Source organism: Lepidothrix coronata, unplaced genomic scaffold, assembly GCF_001604755.1.
Source record: "Lepidothrix coronata isolate B3197 unplaced genomic scaffold, Lepidothrix_coronata-1.0 Scaffold30, whole genome shotgun sequence".
Lineage (NCBI taxonomy): Eukaryota > Metazoa > Chordata > Aves > Passeriformes > Pipridae > Lepidothrix > Lepidothrix coronata.
In genome coordinates, this window is record NW_016690210.1 from 3818128 (window position 1) to 3837531 (window position 19404).

Below are 19404 nucleotides of genomic sequence, written 5' to 3' on the forward strand. Positions count from 1 at the left end.
TGATTAACCTTGGATCAATTTGTACTGCTCTGGCAGTGTCATAGGGACTTTAAATACTCTTTTCTAGATTGCTTTGGACTGACACAAAGCTGTAGACACAATTCAGCATAATTGGGAGCGAGGCACAATTCCTGTGTCCTGGCCCTTAGTGTGACTCATACCAAATTTCAAATAATTGCTAGTTAAAACAACATTGCTTTCTGGAATAAATGGGAGAAAACTATTCTCAGAAAATTCATTCTGCCTTTAAGGTAAGTAGAGCATGACAGATATAAGGACATCTCAGATAATCATACTTGAACTCAACCCCAATTTAATGACTAAATACTTACATGTTTTATGTTAAAAATGAGTTTAGCAAATAAATCCTTGTTAGAGCACTAATGCAACAATCTGAATATAGCTTGAAAGCCATAGTGCTCCAGTTCTGTTTAATCTGAGTTCAAATTTATTTTAATGGCCTATTTAGGAAGAAATAAGCATTTAAGCATTCTTATACACAACAGGAAAAATTGGTTTTTAAGAAATTTCCAATCTGCTAATTATGAGTATTTAAAACAATGTGGTCCCATATGAATGAGACTAGCTGTTGGAACATTTCGTTGGAGCCAATGGTGAAAAGATTAATTAATCTTTTAATAATGAGATTTATTATTTGAGAATCCAGTGAGGTGCACTAACATAAAATGGGGACCAAGTTATTAGAACTGTACTTTAAATGTTTCGACTTCTGCTTTAACAATGCAATGTTTGAAGCAAAAGTGGATGTCCTTTTATGTAGCTGGGATAAACGTTCTGAGAGTGCATGATCTGATGATTTTTGTTTGAATGTTTACGTTCTTGGTAGGAAGCAATTTTTTTTTCTGTAGCAAGCTTCCCTCCAAACTTAACTCAGTGCTGATTTATGCATTTGAAGTGAGAAAAGGAAGAAACTAATAATACTCAGCAGTTCAGTATTGCCCTACATCTTGACAACATGCCCGGTTGGTTGCAGAATGCTTGTCATAGAATGGCTTGGGTTGGAAGGGACCTTAAAGATCATCTCATTCCAACACCCTTGCCATGGGTGGGGGCACCTTCCACTAGACCAGGTTGCTCAGACCTCCATCCAACCTGGCCTGAAACACTTCCAGGGATGGGGCAGCCATAACCTCTCTGGGCAACCTGTGCCAGGCCCTCGCTGCTGTCACAGGAAAGAATTTTTTCCTAATATCTAATCTAAATCTGTTCTTTTTCAGTTTGAAGCCATTCCTGCTTATCCTGTCACTACATGCTCTCGTAAAAAGTCCCTCTCCATCTTTTTTCTAGGCACCATCTTTCTCTTTGTCCCCAGCACTGGTCTCCATCTGCTCATCCCCCAGCCTGGATTGATACCAGGGATTGCCCCGACCCAGGTGCAGCACCTTGCACTTGGTCTTGTTAAACCTCCTGAGACTCCCATGGCCCACTTCTCGATCTTGGCCAGGTCCCTCTGGATGGCATCCCATCCTTCGGGTGTTTATAATCTCTGTCTTGCTCTCCTCTCTTAAGTTCCCTGTGGCTGATGTTGGTGTCCTCCTCATGAGACTGAAGGACAAGACGGAATCTCGTTCCAAAGAAATCAGAAAGACATTTGCTACTACTGACCCTGAGCAGACCAATGTCATTGACTATGACACTTTCAGGTAAGACAGTGGATTTCGGGTTCTAATACTTAGTGAAGGCACATTCCCTCAAAATGTCTAGAGCATGGCTGGTTTTTCATGCTTTCCATTTTTTAGCTGACAAATGGCACTGATTTGTTTTGCATTTACTTGGAGATTGTGAAAAAGAAAGTGAAAAAATAAAAAAAAAAAAGAGAAATGTGTTAGTTTTGAGTAAGTTGAAAAGCACAACTGAAATCTGTCTACTTTTTATGGAGCTGGCACGAGGTGTTGTGAAGAGGGCACAAGTCAGCAGTAATATATACACTGAAATATAAAGAAAAGTCCATTCTAAGAGTCAAACAAATTAATTAGTAGTTTTGAAATTAAAGGAGGAATGTCTGTGTTGCCTCCCAAAAATGATGTTATTTGGGTTTTGAATCACTGATGAAGAAAAAAGTCTTGATAGAACCAGAGTGTATTGAAATTACACTCTGGAGGAGGAAGTGGTAAGCATGTTTAAAAAAGACTGGAAAGCAGTAGTGAGAGCAATAATTAATACTTGGATAGTGATTTCAGCATAGATAGAGGGAACAGGAATCTGAATTCTGGCAGTGATCCAGATATGGCAATGGACAAATATATAGATACTTGAAAAAGGAAATCATGCTTGGATACAAGCTGATTTCAGCTTATCCCACAGCCAGAATACTTGAGCATATGAACTGTTTTGGGTAAAGTTAATTATGTGGAACAGAGGAGAAAATTTTACTTAAAAGAATTTGGTTTTCACAGAAGTAATATACTGTGTATTTAGGAAGTGTCGTAATAACTAAAGCGTACAAGTAGATGTGTATTGCTTGGAGTGTCATCCCCATAGGAATGTTAAGGCAGAAACTGCTTCAGAATTATCTCAGAAAAACAATAGATCAGCTGAAGATTCTTCCAGCAACTCAAAGTGAAAGTAGTGAGAAATTAAAACAAGCTGCTATTTAGAAATGAAAAATAAGTGTTTAATAGGTAAGATTTAAACTAAGGTCACAGTTATTGGCAGCTTCTGGTCAAAATATTTCTGAACTCAGATATTTTACTCAACAGAAGTATTTTACTCAACAGAAGCAAGAGTTTGAATTGTTAATTGCACTAAGAGGGAAAATGTTATTACTAGAGTAAGAAGGGGAGAAAATTGAAAGGTAATCTCTATCTGGAGAAAGTTTTTAGCACTTGGAGAAGGGTTTTAATTTATGTAACCAGTAGCTATTTAAAATCAAATAATTATGGCTTTAATTTAAGTTATGAAATAATCATCTGCAAAACTTTGTCCACTCATGACTTCCTCATGACTTCCATGAGGAAGTCAGGGAAGCACACTTTTGGAAGGGAGGACTCTGCTTTTAAATATCAGAGAAAAGATTTTTGTTTTACCCAGAAGAGGCTCAGTTGGGTGTAAATTTAATCATGACTGTATTCTGTGCAGCTGTGAACAGCCCAACTGTTTAATTTAGGGTGGTGGAAATCTGTGGCATGGAGAGAGATGTGTCTAATTATGTGGTATTGAGGGACTTTGCTTCAGCAACAAAAAATGCAGTAACCCTCTCCATAGCAATAGAGCTGGAGAACCCACGTGACAAAGGTTTTCTTGGCCTCAATACTCACCTGGGCCAGTCTGAACACCCACTAATGGCCTACATCCCTCCTGCAGAGGGAAGACAGGGGGTCTAACAGGAAACATGTATCTTATTTTAGAATGAAAGAAGTATTTTTAATGACAAAGATGACAAAGACAAGAGCACTTCTTTGCTTCTATGAAAAGTCAAAGATATTTTTCTGTGAATAGAGTATGTATTTTTCTTTCTTTTATTGTGTACATCACTGTTTATTTTTAATCTGCCGTGGCATTTGATGATTGTAAATAGCTACAAATGATTATTTTTAGTACAGGCAGTTATCTTTGTGACAGCTTCAATGATAATCCTCTTATCTTAAATACAGCTAAAGCTTCACTGTGCTCTGAATTTGGCTGTTCAGATTTCTTCCTTTCTACCTATGTAATTTTATATGAGCTGCATTTAAAAATACACCTAGAAATTTGATGTAGCAAAGCAGAATTATAATTACACAATTTACTTCAACTGCTTTGAGAATCCAAATCTGTGGTACTTCATCCAGAAAATAAATATATGATGTACACTGAAGCTATCATTAAAACTATTGAAAGCTTTGTTAAAAGGAGAACGAAGAATAACTAAAACTTAGATGCTTGTGCATCACACAGCCCTCTCCAGTCTATTTTTTCCCATAAGCTACTGGCAAGACTGCTTGCTTTTATAGACAAAGAGCCATGTGGGTCTAACAAGGATGCCTATCTTCAATTCAGCTTGAGAAGCAGCTCCCTTAAGCAGTTAACTATTATTTGTTTTTTCTGTAATAAATTCAGATTGCAATCTGTCTTATTCTTCTAGAACAAAAAAAAAAAAAGTAAAACAAAAGATAGGAAAGCTGTGGGAAAAATTATTGCAGCTTGTTTCTTTTTGTCAGGAAGAGTTTGGATGTTTAGAGTTTAATTCTGTTTGTAAGTCTTGAGTCCCACTCATTAGTCCCTGGCAATCACTAAAATATTCCCTAGTTCCCAAATGAGACAATAATTTTATCTGTGGGTTCTGGTGATTTGATTGTCACTGACTGGATTGAGAAAATAAAAGACTTTTAAAATCCTGACACTGGAAAAAAAAATCTGTGCCATGTATGGAAATCCAGTATGTGGAAATATTCTGGTGGCTGATGTTATCTCCATGCTTCCAGCTCTGCCAGCCCACGGATTGGGAGTGCCAGGCTTATCAGGCAGCATTGTCCTCCTCTTTGTGTTTGCAGTAGTATTACTGCAGGATGCAAGAAAGAGACTCCAGTTTTGACTGGATCTCTGAATGCTGCTGCAGTATAAATAATAATATTCAGTAAGTGCCATAACAATACTGACAAGATAATGATAGTATCAGTAGATGGACTAAGTTTTGGTCATTAAGTTTGCATGATCTCAAGTGGGGTTTGCTTCTGTCAACAACTTGTCTTTTTCTTGTATTTATTTCCTGCCACTGCAAGTAAAGGATTGTTCTGATTTGTTTAATATGAAAAACGCAGCAGTTGAATCAAAGTAGACACTCTACAGTGTTTAGCATTCTTTTTTTAGTAACTGTGTGCAATCATATTATATAGAGGGATACCTTCGTTTGAACAGGACTACCCGAGCCTCTGAGAGGATGCAAGTGAAAAATTATGTTCCTTGTTAAAATTTTGCAAATTTGGAAGGGTCCTAAGTTTCTGTGCTTTCAGGTCACATGTGGATGTGGAGAGACCCATCACCAGATTAATTCAAAAATTTGAGTATTCTCCAGCCAGCAGTTTGAGTCTTGTGTCAGAACTTTGTAAATCACTACTAATTTCTTCAATTGTTTTCAAGGATTAGTGTATGATCACAGTGATTCAGGATCCTCAAGGGTACCACAAGTTACAGCACTAGTTGCATCAGCAATTATGTTGAAGTTTATTCATAATGCAGTTTATCCAGAAATATTATATGTAATTAATCTAATTTTGATTGAGACACATAGGCCTACATTGATGCTTGCTGATAAAAAAATCTTGTTGAATGTGAGTGGACCAGGGGCAAATGTTTGGGATCATAGAGCCAATGTAGTTACACTCAGCCAGGTTTGACAAGAGAACTTGTACAGCTGAGGGAACTGACAGTGAGTGCCAGCTCTGACCTATCAGATGGATCCTGGGAACATTTCTTCTGCCTTGGACTGGGCTGATTCATCTGAGCAGCACATGCTTTCCCACATCTTGGGAAAGCACATCTCAGGCTCATCCCTGCATGGGGTAGGATTCTCTGCTTTCAGTGTCCAAGTTTAAACTGGTCTTGCTGCTGCCTCCAGTCTTACATTCTTTTCAGGAGGGTTTGTGATTACAATTTGAATGTAATTTTCTTCCTCTCTCTGTGACCAATTTCTACTTTTCCCTGAAAGCTGCCCATTGGTCCCAGCTTTCACAATGCTTTGTGAACTTCCTCTGCCATTGTTATTTCTGTCACTGTGTTTTATGCTGCTGTTGTGCATGCTTTGTGTTTAGAGAGAATTAACCATGTGCTGCAGAATGCAAAATACAATTAGGAACAAAACAGAGCAATACATTGTTGTTTCACTGTCTTGTTGTATAAATGCAATGACAAAATTCGCTCTGCTAATATTCCATACCAGGACGGCATCTCTTGTAAAACTCTTCAGTCATGATTAGTATGTATTTTTGCATTATAGCCAGCTGCTGAGGAGATGTGGACATTCTTCCTCCCACAAATTTAGTGATTGGTTTTAACTCATTTATTTAAAACTAACGTGGGCTGTTGTTTTTGTGAGCAGAAATTGGATAGTCAGCGTCACTGGCGGAGCCTTCTCAGAACACGAAATTATGACTCTTGGACGTCACTACGGTGTGAGAGATGACTGTCAAACAGACCTCACCTTCCTCCTTGCAGGGGCTCATGAAAAACTGAAGAAAAATGGCTTCGAAAATTTTGATCAACTGTCTGCAGTGTTTGTGTACTACGACCGTGAAAAGTAAGTGTCCTTTATTTATCCTAAGCTGTTATTTTGGAAGCTCTGCTTGTAAACTGACCAACCTGCTGTTTGTTGCTGAACCAATGATATGTTGTGGCTAAAGAATATTATGAGTAATGCTAAGCCTCTCTCTACACTTGAGAGTAGACAAGAAATGGACAGACGTTTTGCCTCTTTTTCTTTTTGTGTGTGGACTCTTTATTGTAGGTGCTGCACTGAACGGTCTGTGACATCACAGGCAAAACACAGAAGTTTAAATCAAAGAGGAAAAATAGTGATTTTAGGGATAAAAGAAAGGATTTGGATTCTTTATGCCACTCATTTGCCCTTTTTGTTTTGTAAAGAATCACAGGAATCATTAAGGAATCATCTCTCCCTCAGTATGGGAGAGAAAGACCTTCAAGTTTCATGACTCTGTAATAGCGAAATTTCATAAAACCTTGCTTTCTTTACCTCTATCCCCATATTCCTTATGTGTTTTCCTATTCACAGAAACATTCACTTGAAGCAAACCTGGAAAATACCTAATGTATACTTCTACCCCTCTCTTTCTGATGTGCAGATGTGGAGTGCTGCCCTATGAGACATGCAGGACTATTTGCAAGTCCTTTAGGTTGCCACTGTCTGATGAAGTTCTGGAAACTTTACTGACCGGGTAAGTTAAGGGCAGATAGTGTGAGCTGCATGCATGGGTGCAAATCAATGCTAAATATCTACTGCCCACACAAATCTTAAGAATTTGTCATTTATTTAATATGAATCACTTCATGATGAAGATTTTGTCCCGATACACATGCAGACTTTACTGTTTATAGAATATTTATAATCGAGGTGCATCCATCTTAGCAACTTCTCCTCATTTTGTCTGGTGTGGTAAATCATCTGAGGTTTGGCACAATTCTATGGAATTAGTCTTTTAGCAATCAGGTACTGATATAATTTTCAATGAGATTCACTTTTTTTGCTTTAGTTTTTTATGTGTGTAAGGTAAAAACGGTAATCTTTTGAAAGCACATTATGAGAGTTTTAAGAAACACATCAAGATGAATCCAATGAAATGTCCTTGAATCAAGTAGACAGCATCAGTAGTCAATAAAATTGGTTTGTTGCTCCTATTAGCCTCACCTGAAACACATTTTATTATAATTTTTGAAAAGGAAAAGGAGCGTTGGCATGGTTTTGGTGCTTTTCCCCAGCATATTTAACTGTTTTAAGACAAACTGCTTGGCTAGTTCTGTTAATGGGAATAGAAGTGAAAAGAACTAGTATTCAGTACACTTGTATTGAAGACTAGAGTTCAAAGTAAGCTGTGGTGCTTTGAACACTGATGTCTTGTTGAGTTTGGTTTTCATGGCCAGATTTTCTGGTAGTAGGTGTAAATGCATACTCGTTGGTTTCTTCTTTCCCTTGTAGGAAATCCTTAAATGTTTTGTCTGCGCCTTCCATACTACGTTAAAAACAGGAGCAGATCTTGTCTTTTGTCATGTTTAGATGCTTTCAGGTAGATATGCTTCTTGATTTCAGGAGGAGTTGCAAACTAAGTATCTGGGTTTATCAAATAATGTAAAGACCCTTGTCAGGTAGAAGTGTGGAATCCATTTTAATAAAGCTTCTTCGTACTGCAAGCAAGAATTCCCCTTGAAATCAAAACCAACAAGTCTACTTTAAGAAACCTAAGGGGATATTTTTCACAAAGCCTCCATTTCTATACCAAAAATGTTCAGAATAGTGTCTTGCAATAGCCAGATAACACAACCTGGGCAATTTGTTTGCTGTTCATCAGTTCTGATAGGGAGTTATAAGCATTAGTCATCAGAAGCATGTCTGAATTTCAACAGTAATCTAAAACTTATTTTTTAGAACTCCCACCAAGCTGCCCAACACAATTGTTGGAGGACAATCTTGTATTAGACTAGGGGTTCTTATAGTTTCCACTTCTTAAGGGCTGAAGTTGAATAGATGCACAAGGGACCGAAAGTTTTTATTTGTGTACTAACTCAGTTCTGATGAGAAACAGGCAAGCCTGACACATCCTGTGCTCCAGGGACATGTTTATTGTTTGTGAATTTGTACTAGGGAAAGCTTTTGTGCCCTGAACCATTTCTCTTCTGAAGAGTCTGAGTGTAGTCAGTTAACAAGGAAAAGCCCAGTACACTATAATAAGAATTAGAGATAAGCTTGGAAGACAAGGAGGAGATGAAGGGCTGGATTTCACCCAGCTTTAGCCAGGTACCCATGACAACTGGAGGAGGTTTCAGCTGCTGTAGGTTCTTTCTGTAGGTAATGGAGAAGGAGAGAGTTATCTCCTCAGTTGGTATAAGAGCTGGATTTCTAAGTTACCATCCATTTTCCTTGGCTTCTAAAGGGGCTGTGGCCAGCCTGTCTTACAGATTTCTGTGTGAGAAAGGTAAATAGTGTGAAGCTGGGCCTTGGAAATCAGTGTGAGAAGTGCTCCCTCTGATATTGAGCCTTGTGTAATGCCAGTTCTAAGTTACACCATCAGCTGCCTCCAAGGTAGCAGTTTACACAGTGTCACAGCACTGCAGGTGATAAGGAACACTGTCACATACTTAATAATATGTGCACTTGGCATAGCTCAGGAAGTTTATTGCTTTATCAGAGAAAGATTTTTTTGAAGTCTATTCAATAGGAGTTAATTTCCAGTAATCTGGAAATCAAAGAGTTTTATTGGCTCAATGAGATTTAGACTTTGCTCTTGCTTTCCTCCTGCTTCATGTGGTTTTCTTCAACACTAAAGAATCATGAAACAGGCGGATTTATTGTTCATAAAGAACAGTCTTGCTCCTGGGGAGTATGCCATTCAGTGTGGGTGAAGTTTGTCAACAGTATTCTTTCCCTGTTTCTTTTTGTTTAATGAGGAAACGTGTAATTTTGTGTCTGAAGTCAGGGGTAGTTGTGGTCCTACCCTGTGTATTTGTATCTGTGAAGGAAGAAAGTGGTACAATGAAAGTTGTTGGGTTCCCACAGCATCAGTATATATAGCTAATACACTAGCTGGACCCTATTCAGCCATAAAGTGATGCTGGACAATGTGATCAGATAATAGCTGAAGACTGCAACTGTGTGTTTATTCAGCTTTGCTATCTGAGATTAGGTGGCAAAGACTTTCTGCAGGACTTAATGACTCTATTTTTCCATTTTGAAAGGCAATAAAGTATTTATTATTTACATTTGTAAATTATACTGCAATGATGTGTCACTTATTAAAGGCATGGGATGGGACTAGAAATTACTGTCTAATTTTGTGGTCACCTCCAAATGACCCAAGACTTTGTTTATTGTACCCAAAGACCACTCAGTTGCCACATAGTGCAGGGAGAATTATCACAAAGACTGGGGCTTCATGAGGCATTTTCATATTGTCTGTCTAGTGTTAATTTATACTTTTAATTGTGGGATGGTGAAATTGTAGGATTTAGGTACCCAACAATGTATCCATTTTTCCAGTTTACCTGAACTGGCACATTAAAAAGTATTTCCTTTTGTCATCAGCATTTCCTCACTTTGTTTTCGTCACAAAACAATACAAAACTTTTAATCACAATGTATTAAGAGATGCAGATGGTACACAATTGTTTCTGCCAGAAAACTACAGTAGTCATTATAAGCATTTCTTTAAATTTATGCAGGCATAATGAACAATTATAGTTTGTTTAATAAATAAATTTTGCCAAAGTGCTTAAGTAATGAATTTAGGTGGAGTTTTTTTTCTGGTATTTTTATTGACTGCAATACTAAATGTATGCTAACAAGGACTTAAAAAGAGGCAGTCCTTTACCAGAGGATATATAAACAGCTGTCAGAGAAGAAAAGAAAAAATGGAGAGAAGAAAGAGTGGATGACAAGTTTACAAGTATTACATGTTGATTATTCTGCATTAATTTACATGTTAATTATATGCCCCTTTTTTTATAAATATGTATTTTAATTTTTTTTAAAGCAGCTGTGTAATTTTTCACCTGTCTACACTACCAAGGTGAGTCTGTTTGTCTCTGAAGGGGGCTTGTGGTTTTGAAAAGGTGAATCCCTGGTGCCTCAGGTAGCAGTGCCTGACAGCAATGGGCTTCCTACATGGTCATCCCAGTTCTCAAGTCACTAATACGTCAGGCCAGGCCACTCTTGCCTGCTCAGTTTTTCCCTGGATTGTAGTTGGTTAATAATTTTTTACCTAGTTGCCTACCTGTAAAGTTTTTTTAGGGCTGACCTTTTTCTCTCAGGAAGGAAACCCCCTTTTCCTGCTACATCAAGTGTCCCAGTAGCAGGAGCAAGAGTGGAAATGGTCCCAAAATCTTTTTCCTGCACTCTGTCTTGTGATTGTTACCTTTGATGCCTGAGACTCCCTATGCCATTTGTGATAAAAAGACTCTCTAGCATTTGTATTTGGATCTCTTAAAAACAAATTATTTCTATTATTCAGTATTTTGAGGAATTGATGGTTCAATTCATGGTTGTTCCAGACATGAATAAATGTATACACAAGATGGTAGCCATGAATTAATTCGTGCTGATAGGCTGCCTGGACTTGTTGTGCTTGCTGGTTTAAATTTTCCATATGAGCAGTTTATGACACTTCAGGTGTAGACCTGTGACAATTTAGTCTCTGTACACCTGTGTTGCACAGAGACTATCAAACAGGCTGAGGAATCCTAACATTTTCTCCAGGGTTAAAGTAGCATGATGCTTCTGCTCTGTTATTGTCAGATTAACTTCTCAATACACCTTATGCAAAACAAAGGAATTAAAAAAACTCTGCAGGTACATTTAAATTTTCACATAAATGTTGGGGTTACAGATTTCTTGATGGGAAAGAAAAAAAATATATTAGGAAGTAACCTTTACTCGCCAAAACATCCTCAGGAATGGTCATAATGTGATTTAACCAGATTTTTCACGTATCTGGATTATTTAATTACAAATGTATTTTTAGAAGCAGAAATATGACATTATATTCGTAATGGCAAAGAAAAATAAAAAGCCCTGCAAACTATGATAGGGACGGGGGAGTGACTTTCATAGCCTAAAGTCACATGCATTGATGAATCATAGGGCAAAACTGAAGAGGAGCATGGTTTCAAGCTATCTTTGTTGCATCTTCTTGATAAGACAAATCTAATTTCCTTTCTTGAAGAGCACTGTCAGTCTCAGTCTTATTAACTCCAGCCACTGAAATGTATGACATCTCTGTCCTAATAATGCACAAATTGATAACATCTCCTCAGTCCATCTGGATGCTCTGTGCCAAATCACTGATGTGTGCTTTTAGTAGATTGATACAATAAGTCACAGCAGTAAGGAGACCTAAAGAGTAGATTTTTTTTTTTCTTTCTGGATTATCTAGAGTAATATTTTAAGCTGCTTTCTGTAGCTATTTAAATATGGGATTTAGGAATCCCATTTCCTCCACCCATGTTAAAATCTTTGATATATAGTTAATTTCATGCCCATGTTGTCATCTCAGTGCTGAGACATCAAAGGACTTTTCTCCTTGTTAATGTTTGTTAAAAGCAGAAGCAATGCTTTCCTCAGCTTCATTGCCTTGACATAAAAATCAAGTGGTTACATGCCTTCACTTGTTCTTTGTTTAAAAATCCTGCTTATACAGCTCTGAGCCCTGGCAGGAGAATTAATCTTTTGACTTTTCACAATGAGCAAACATTGTGATAACTACATCATAGTAAAAGGAAAAATAATTTGTTGTGATAGTTCTGAAATTCCAACCTATGTGCCACTGTTTTTCTTTTTTCCAAGACGTATAAGCTTTTTGATTGTCTTATTACTTCTAATGCAAAACTCCTTTCTTTTCCCTATTGTCACCTTCAAAAAACCCCCCTGCAACTAACAAGCACATCCCGGAAGTGGGGATGATAATTTTCTCAAATATTGGATATATTCCCCAAAAATAAAGCTTTATGGAAGTGTTAACTTGCATGTGAACTGTGATAAAGAAGCAAGCTGTCGTTGGAGGGTTTCTCATGGCAGTGTTTCAGGCTCCATTTAGTGCTGGTAGCAGTAGCATTCTTTTCTGACTTTGCTTTCATGTTCAGCATAACTCACTGTACTTAACATTCCAGTTTATCACTAGCATCTCAGTTTATGGCTCTCAGTATATTTTATTATTATCTCTCCTGCTGACTATTAAATGAAAGGTGTGGGGGGAGGAGAGAGAGAGGATGAGCTGCAGTTTATTGCAGTTTATTTTTGTCACCGGATCTATTTCTCCTCCGGTATGGTTTTCCAAGTTTGTGCTATAAATTCTCCCTTAAAGTGCCTTCATGCTTAATTTTTATCAGAACCCTCTGCAGTTATTTGAAGGGATTTGAGGCCCATGTTTTGTGCACTGCTATTTCTTTAAGAGCAAGGGAAAATGATTCCCTAAAACACTCGTTTCCTGGAGATGATCTTGCTCCTGTGCAACAGTATTTGTCTCAGGGCAGAGTTGTTTAACCTGATGTTTTGCACAAAAATAAGAGGTATTGAGCCTTGCTAGGTGTTTATGTCTCCCCATGGACCCCAGTGAAGCACAGACACGTCCAGGGTGTGCTTTTGTGGCCAAACTGTGTCCCTTTCACAGGCAGGTGGTGTTAGGTGAGACAGGTGTCATTCACAGAAGCTGCCAGTGCTGTATTTATAGCAGAGCAGTTGAGCTGTTCATTTCAAGAATGATTTAAGCTTCAGCTTGAAGGTATCTTTCAACATTTGACTGGTGCTGCTGAAAGAAGAGTGTCTGAATCACCTCAGTGTTTTGCTGAATTGAGGACTTCTATTTCTGAAGCTGCTTCATCCAAATCAATGGCAGAAGGATGATGTGGCTTACAAATCTGTCCCCGTGGGGTTCTTTAGTTCAGGGTAAGGATTTTAGAAATTGGAGGGAAGGAAATATCATTTTCCACATGTATCTGTAGGCCTTAGCTGGCAGCATATATATCTTCATGCATTTAGGGGACAGTCACAACAGACACAAAGATGTATTTATTCCATGGAAATAAAGAATGGTGCCATAAACCAACTTCCAAATGACAAGGCTTGTGATTTTAAAATCTGGCTATTGTTTGGTAGGCTAGAGAGATGTGTGTTTATCAATTGTAAACTTAATCCAAGGCATATGCAAGCAGCATTTCTGAAGAATTGCTTATTTTCAGGAAATGATTGTAGAAGTCATAATAAAGCAGGTCAGTTGTGTTCCAACACGTCTTTCCTATCATCCTGTTTCTTTTCTGCACAAAAGATTCATACACTGGTCATCCCAACTCTGTTTGTCATAAGTTATGAGATCCCAATGTTGGAAATGGTTGGGCAATGCTTCAACATTAAAGTGAAATTAGTTGAAATGAAATAAAAATAAAGAAGTTGAATTCTACTATAAGAGACAATAATGAGGCGTAAGAATATGGAAAAGAATGTATAATATAGAAGTTCCTGACAACTTGTAATGTGTTTTCACTCCTGCCAGTGTTTGGAAATAAAGGAGTAAAAAAAATATTATCCAAAAGGTAATGTATTACTGTGCTGTGATAACGTGGATATAACTTTGTTAAAAATCCCTTTTAACCTCGAGTCATCTTATGGATATTCTGCTTAGGTATGAAGATGACCAGAAGCAGGTGAACTATCACATGTTTGTGCATGGGCTGAACTGGAGAGAGAATCAAATCCGTCCTGTCCCGACAGTAAAGGGTCGTATCAAGGTAAAACCAGTGTATCTGATCAAGGGAATAGTACAGCACACTGATAGAATTTTTCCAGCTTTAACAAGAGTGTTTTTTATCCAGTGGACACTACAATATTTTTTCATATTTGTGTGTTTATGCCTGTTTTCTTCAAGTAATTAACTTTTTCTGAGAGGTTTAGGATGAAACAGAGCAGTCAAACAAGTCTGAGGAGATGCCTAATAGCTATCACATCTCTGGAACATCTTTACAGAAGAAAACAAGAAGAGAATGAGAAACATTTGTCCATGGACAATGGGCATGAATGCTATTTCCCCCACAAATATCATTGTCACATGTCAAATGATCTGTTTTCTTGCTGAAATACTTTAAGCTCCACTGACACTGAAGCAAATAACTATGAATTTTGTATAACTCCACAGAAAATTGTACACAACACACCACAGCACTGGTAGTTGTACACTGAGAGAAGTACTGATGGATACACTTTGTGTATGTGCACCAGCCTGCTACTTAGGGTAAATAAAAATGTGGTATCAACAAACTGCAGAGATTAATCTGATCTTGCCATCTTGTGCTGAGTGGAACATTTTAAAATAGATGGTCCATAAGGCAATTATGCTGAATTTTAAAAAAACTTTGTAAGAGATAAATCCAAAGCCCTTCTGCCAACACATCATTTTGCTGTTCTGGCCTAGCAATGTGTTGTACAGGACATGTGTGATTGTATTCAGACCATTTAGAAACATAGCATTCTTTTGAATTCAAGTTCAGTTGTGACATAGTTTAAACCAGTATTCCTCAAGCTACTAACCTGACTTCTCACTCTTCCCTGACTTACCAGCTCTTTCTTCTGTAGCATCTCAAACTGTCAGTGATGTCTGAGGGCCCAGTTCTCTGGGGGTTTGCTCTGCTTTCCATGGTGGTTTATTTTTCACTTTTTCATTGAGAAGAATTTTTCCATCTTGTACAGATAAAATAAAAGCCCTTCCACATGTTTTATGCAGCAGTCCTGTGGTTCAACATGTGCATTAGTTTTTGTTCAGGGGGTATTCTTTGTTTTTACAGAAGAATTCTGTGCTTAGGTTATAACTCAGTATTTAACAGTGACTGCTCTCAGTGAATTATGTCAGGGTAGGGACTCTTGTGGGCCTCAGCACCACAGACTCAGAAAGAAATTCAGAGCCCAGAGGATTTTTGCCTTCAAGGTGGTGCTAAGCTCTTTACCCAAAAGCAAGGGTGAAAGAAGAGAAGGCACAGATATTCCTTCTGTTGAATGTTTTTGACCATTTTTATCCCCTCACAGAGTGGCTTTCATAGCCACTGAGCATCTCTGGTAGGTGAGAGAAGGAGGTGGCTCCTACATGGTGAAGTTGGGGTGCAAGTGGTGGTGGAACCAGGAGGCAGCCTTCACACTGAAGGTGGGGAGGGAAAGGTGCTTGTGAAACAAGCAGGGAGTTGAAGCGGACATTGGTGGTGAAACATGTTCTGATCAGAGTACAAGGTGAGGGTTTGCTTGGGTATGCAAGAAGTGTTGTCTTTGCCTGGAGGGCAGCCAGTGGATGCACTTTAGGGTTGTGGCTGATGCCTGAGATCCCAATTGAGAGTGGTACATGGAGTTGTGGTACATGGAGTTATGGTACAGGAAGTTTACAGCTGAAATCAAAACGGAAGGAAGAGCATCAACAGAAGTTATAATTGGTCATCATCGTGCTGAGATAATCAGTTCCCATCAGCTCCAAAGCTTTGCTGTTGCTGTCACACTGACATCCCACACTGGTTTTGATGGATGCCAGTGTAGTTTACTGAGTGTTATTGATTTTGTTATTTTGTTAGTTAGCTGCAATGCCCAGGCTGTCTTTGGTACAGTACAAGAATATTTTAACAAAGAAGTAAATGCAAAATGGAAAAAATCAGAGAAAGGAAGGAATTTAAATCTTGTTCAACTTCAGAATTCGGTTGTCATTCTGTACATGACTTACTGTGAATTAATAGCAGTATTTTGGGGCTACAATACCTGTATTTGACAGCTAGATTTCTGCAGCAAAGTTGTGATTGTTTAGCTGACTTTTTTTCTTCTTTCTCTCTGTCTTGTTATTTTGTTTTGTATGATTTTTGGTGTTGAGACATGGATGACTTTAGAATTTCAAGTATAAGCATCTTAATAAAAAAAAATGTAGCATTATTTAATTTGAAAATGTCTGTAAAAGGGCTAACAACAGAAAATATTTTTAATAAAATATTCTGCAAGATTGATAAAAATTTGCATGTAGTAATCTTATAAGAGGATGTTCTATATAAAGACACAATTTTTCACAGATTTGTCTGTGGAATTGAAGCAGCTCATTCAATCTTATGTTGACCAACTTTTAATTATTCTTGTTTTCATTATGATATAGTAAGATATTCTCTGCATTATTTATTTCAGAAGCAAAGTGACTGGAGCCAAATACCAACATGCCCTCCTGTGAAAATGGTCAAATACTTACCTCTTCTGGATGATCTGTTTGGCAAGGAAGAATAACCTCATCTGTGCAAGGCGCTGCTTTTAGATTAGTGCTTCAGCTCCAAAGATTTTGTAGACAGATACTGAAAACATTTCTTGTAAAACAAGAAAATATATAGGTTTTATTACATTTAATTTCTTGTTCCAACATTGATGCATACTTGTGTGTTTTTGGAACCTCTTTTAAATCAGCACTACTCTGTCGTACTTATACAAGCATAATTAAAACTATATCCTCTGATCTTCGTGTCTGGTTATATGGAGAATTTGCAAGTATTGAGAAATCTTTGAGTCAAACAGTGCACAATCTGACTGACCCTGCTTTGTTCTGCAAACAAATGTTGTTGGATGACCTCTTCAAATGTTAGGTCGAACTGCATTAGCACAATAATGCAATTGCATTCAAATTTCCTCCCTTGCCCTTCAGCTTATATCTGTGTTTTTGCTGTATCCCCGTGGTGATGCTCGAGTGCTGTTTGTGTCAAACTTTGTTATTTTGTGGAGGAAATGCCAGCAAGGTTTTCGCACAGTATAAAGTTGCTCTGGTATCAGGGATAATTATAGCCTTCCAAAGTGGAAGCAAATGTTTTGTAGGCACGACAAGGAAGCTGCCAGTTCTTGCTTTTTGTTTTCAATGTGACTCAGGTTAGTAGCCCCCCAAGCTTACTTGGGTGGGACATGTACGAAGAGAAGGTGTTCCAGTACACTTTTAGGGTGCAGCTTCTTGCAGCAGAACTGTACTTGCCCTTTGAAAACTAATTGATGCCTTTCTTTTTGCTCCATGATGAAATGGGGTTCCTGTTAGGGTTTTTGTGTCTTTTTGAGCTTATACCACCTCAAAGCCATGATTAGATCTGGATTTACTGTATGTTCTTGTGAGAGAAGTAATTCCCCCAGTTTAAGGAATGGAAGAGCTGAGGTGAAGGCAGAGCTGACTCATCCAGGTGATTCCACAGGGGAAGGGGAAGAGGTGTGAGCCTGGGAAGCCCACACTTGCAGTACCCTGCATTTTCTGTAATCTGAAATTACAGTTTGGGGAGGAATTGTTTGATTTAAAAAGATGAGAATTCAATGTATCCAAATCCCCAAACCAAGGGAAAGACAATAGTAAGTCTTTTGAAACTTGGAGATCCTTTTTAGAATGAAGGTTCCATTTAGAAATACCTTCCTGCACTTTTGCGTGATGGTGTAAATGAAATTTTTATTCTTTTCCCACCATATGGCAAAATATTAACTTTTTGGCAGCTCTTCACCTTTTTTTGTCAGCAAAAAAGGTCTTGAGGCAAGGCATAATTATGTGTGCTGCTGCTACCTAGGAAGATGTTTGCAATGAAATGGGCAAGTCACGGTCTGTGTCTAGGAGTTCAAAAAGAAAACTGGGAGAACTTAAAGTGCCCCAGGTTGTAGACAAGACCATGAATTGCTTTTTTATCCAAAAGAGGAAAATAGTCTCTTACATGACAAGAAAAAAGTCTGACCACAGGGACAGTGTTGAGAGCCGAAACAACAATCTGCGTTTGAAGCCAGTTTGGTGAAAGCTGAATATTTTTATAATATGCCACCAAGACTGAGCTTGACAGTAAATGAATGCAGTTTCCCTTGTAAATTTTTAATGTTCCCTAGACTTCAGAAGGATTTGTTTCAGTTGTGGAAATCATGCACAGCTGAGCGTTTCCAAGAAAAGTTGACTCTGAACATTCAGAACTTCTCAAATAGCTTTTAGAAAAGACAAATTCGCTTTGTTTTGTTTTCCTTTATGTGTATGAGAAAAGAAGAGCCTTTTTTAAAGAAACAAATAGTCCAAGAAATATAGTTTTTTATAATTTTGGGTGTAACCATGTGCGTAGGTCTAGTCAATCACATTCTGTTGTGGTTTATTGTGGTCAAGAAAGGTGACTGCAAACTGGAACCTGTGCAGAGAAGAACTAGAAAGGTGACCGAGAGAATGGAGATAAGAAGGATGACCAAGAGAATAGAGATAAGAAAAGTGACTAAGGGAGCTTGACTTATTTAGTGAAATAAAGTGAAGTCTCAGAGAGAATACCACTGCTCTCTGTAAATACATAGGTGCCAGGTGAGGAAAATCTGTTTCAGGTAAGAACACTGGTAGTCTAAGAAAAAATGGGTATAATTTGCCATGAATAAATTAAAGCTGGACTACAAACTGTGGTTTCTCACCTCTAAAACAAAAAGCATCTCAAACAGCCTTCCAAAACTACAGTACTCGGTTTTAAGGTTGAGATGGGTCATCTGATGATGGTAATTCTAGTGTGTTTATTAATACCACTCTGAATTATTAGTCTCACTTCTGTTTTTCCTCTTTTCCCATGCATCTTGCATAACCCTGACAAACACAAAACCATCTCCTAGGAGAGGGCAGACAGGCCCTGAAAAATATTTTCAGTGCTTGTCACTGTGCTCACAGTGTGTCATACGCTGTGGCCTGACATGTTATAAACACTTTTCACCAGGTTTTCTCTCTTACAAGCAGCAATGCTTCCAGAATGGAAAGCCCTGGCCAATGAGCAGTCCAATAATCCTCTTTGTATAATGTGACTTACAGCATATGCTGCCCAGAATATTTCAACCTCTCCTCTAATCCTGCCACCAGCTTCTTCTCTCTTTTCACATTGCTTATGAGGGGCCTGAATGAAGACAATACCACAGGATTATGTTTCAAGATGGCAGGAGGCCACAGCTTTAAAGCATGCATGGTATAAAGGGGAAGGCAGCCCCCACAGTTGCCATTAATCTCAGCTCTCGATCTCTGTAGGGCAGCCAAAGATATCTTCTTTCCACAAGTATCCGTGCTGTCCCCGGCAGGAGCAGAGGGATTCACGTTACAGGGCCGGCTCCCCATCCCACTGCTGGGCTCTGCTGCATGTTCAGTGTTAATGTTTGTTTCCTCAACTTGGCATTTGAGAATATGAGGCTCCAAGTTCTCAGGAATAGCTGCTGCTGCCAGCAAATGGCTG

General features: G+C 38.3%; 1 protein-coding gene across 2 annotated transcripts in view; it reads left to right on the forward strand.

Moving 5' to 3' along the window:
• EFHC2 (EF-hand domain containing 2) overlaps positions 1-16672 on the forward strand; it is a 60248-nt gene extending 43576 nt beyond the window's left edge. For both annotated transcript variants that reach the window (XM_017810864.1, XM_017810866.1), the window contains exons 11-15: positions 1529-1664; positions 6038-6235; positions 6798-6890; positions 13836-13941; positions 16352-16672. In XM_017810864.1, the coding sequence (XP_017666353.1) occupies positions 1529-1664; positions 6038-6235; positions 6798-6890; positions 13836-13941; positions 16352-16447 (629 nt within the window). In that variant the 3' untranslated portion in view covers positions 16448-16672. The remainder of the gene's footprint in view (positions 1-1528; positions 1665-6037; positions 6236-6797; positions 6891-13835; positions 13942-16351) is intronic.
• Positions 16673-19404: the final 2732 nt, after the last annotated feature.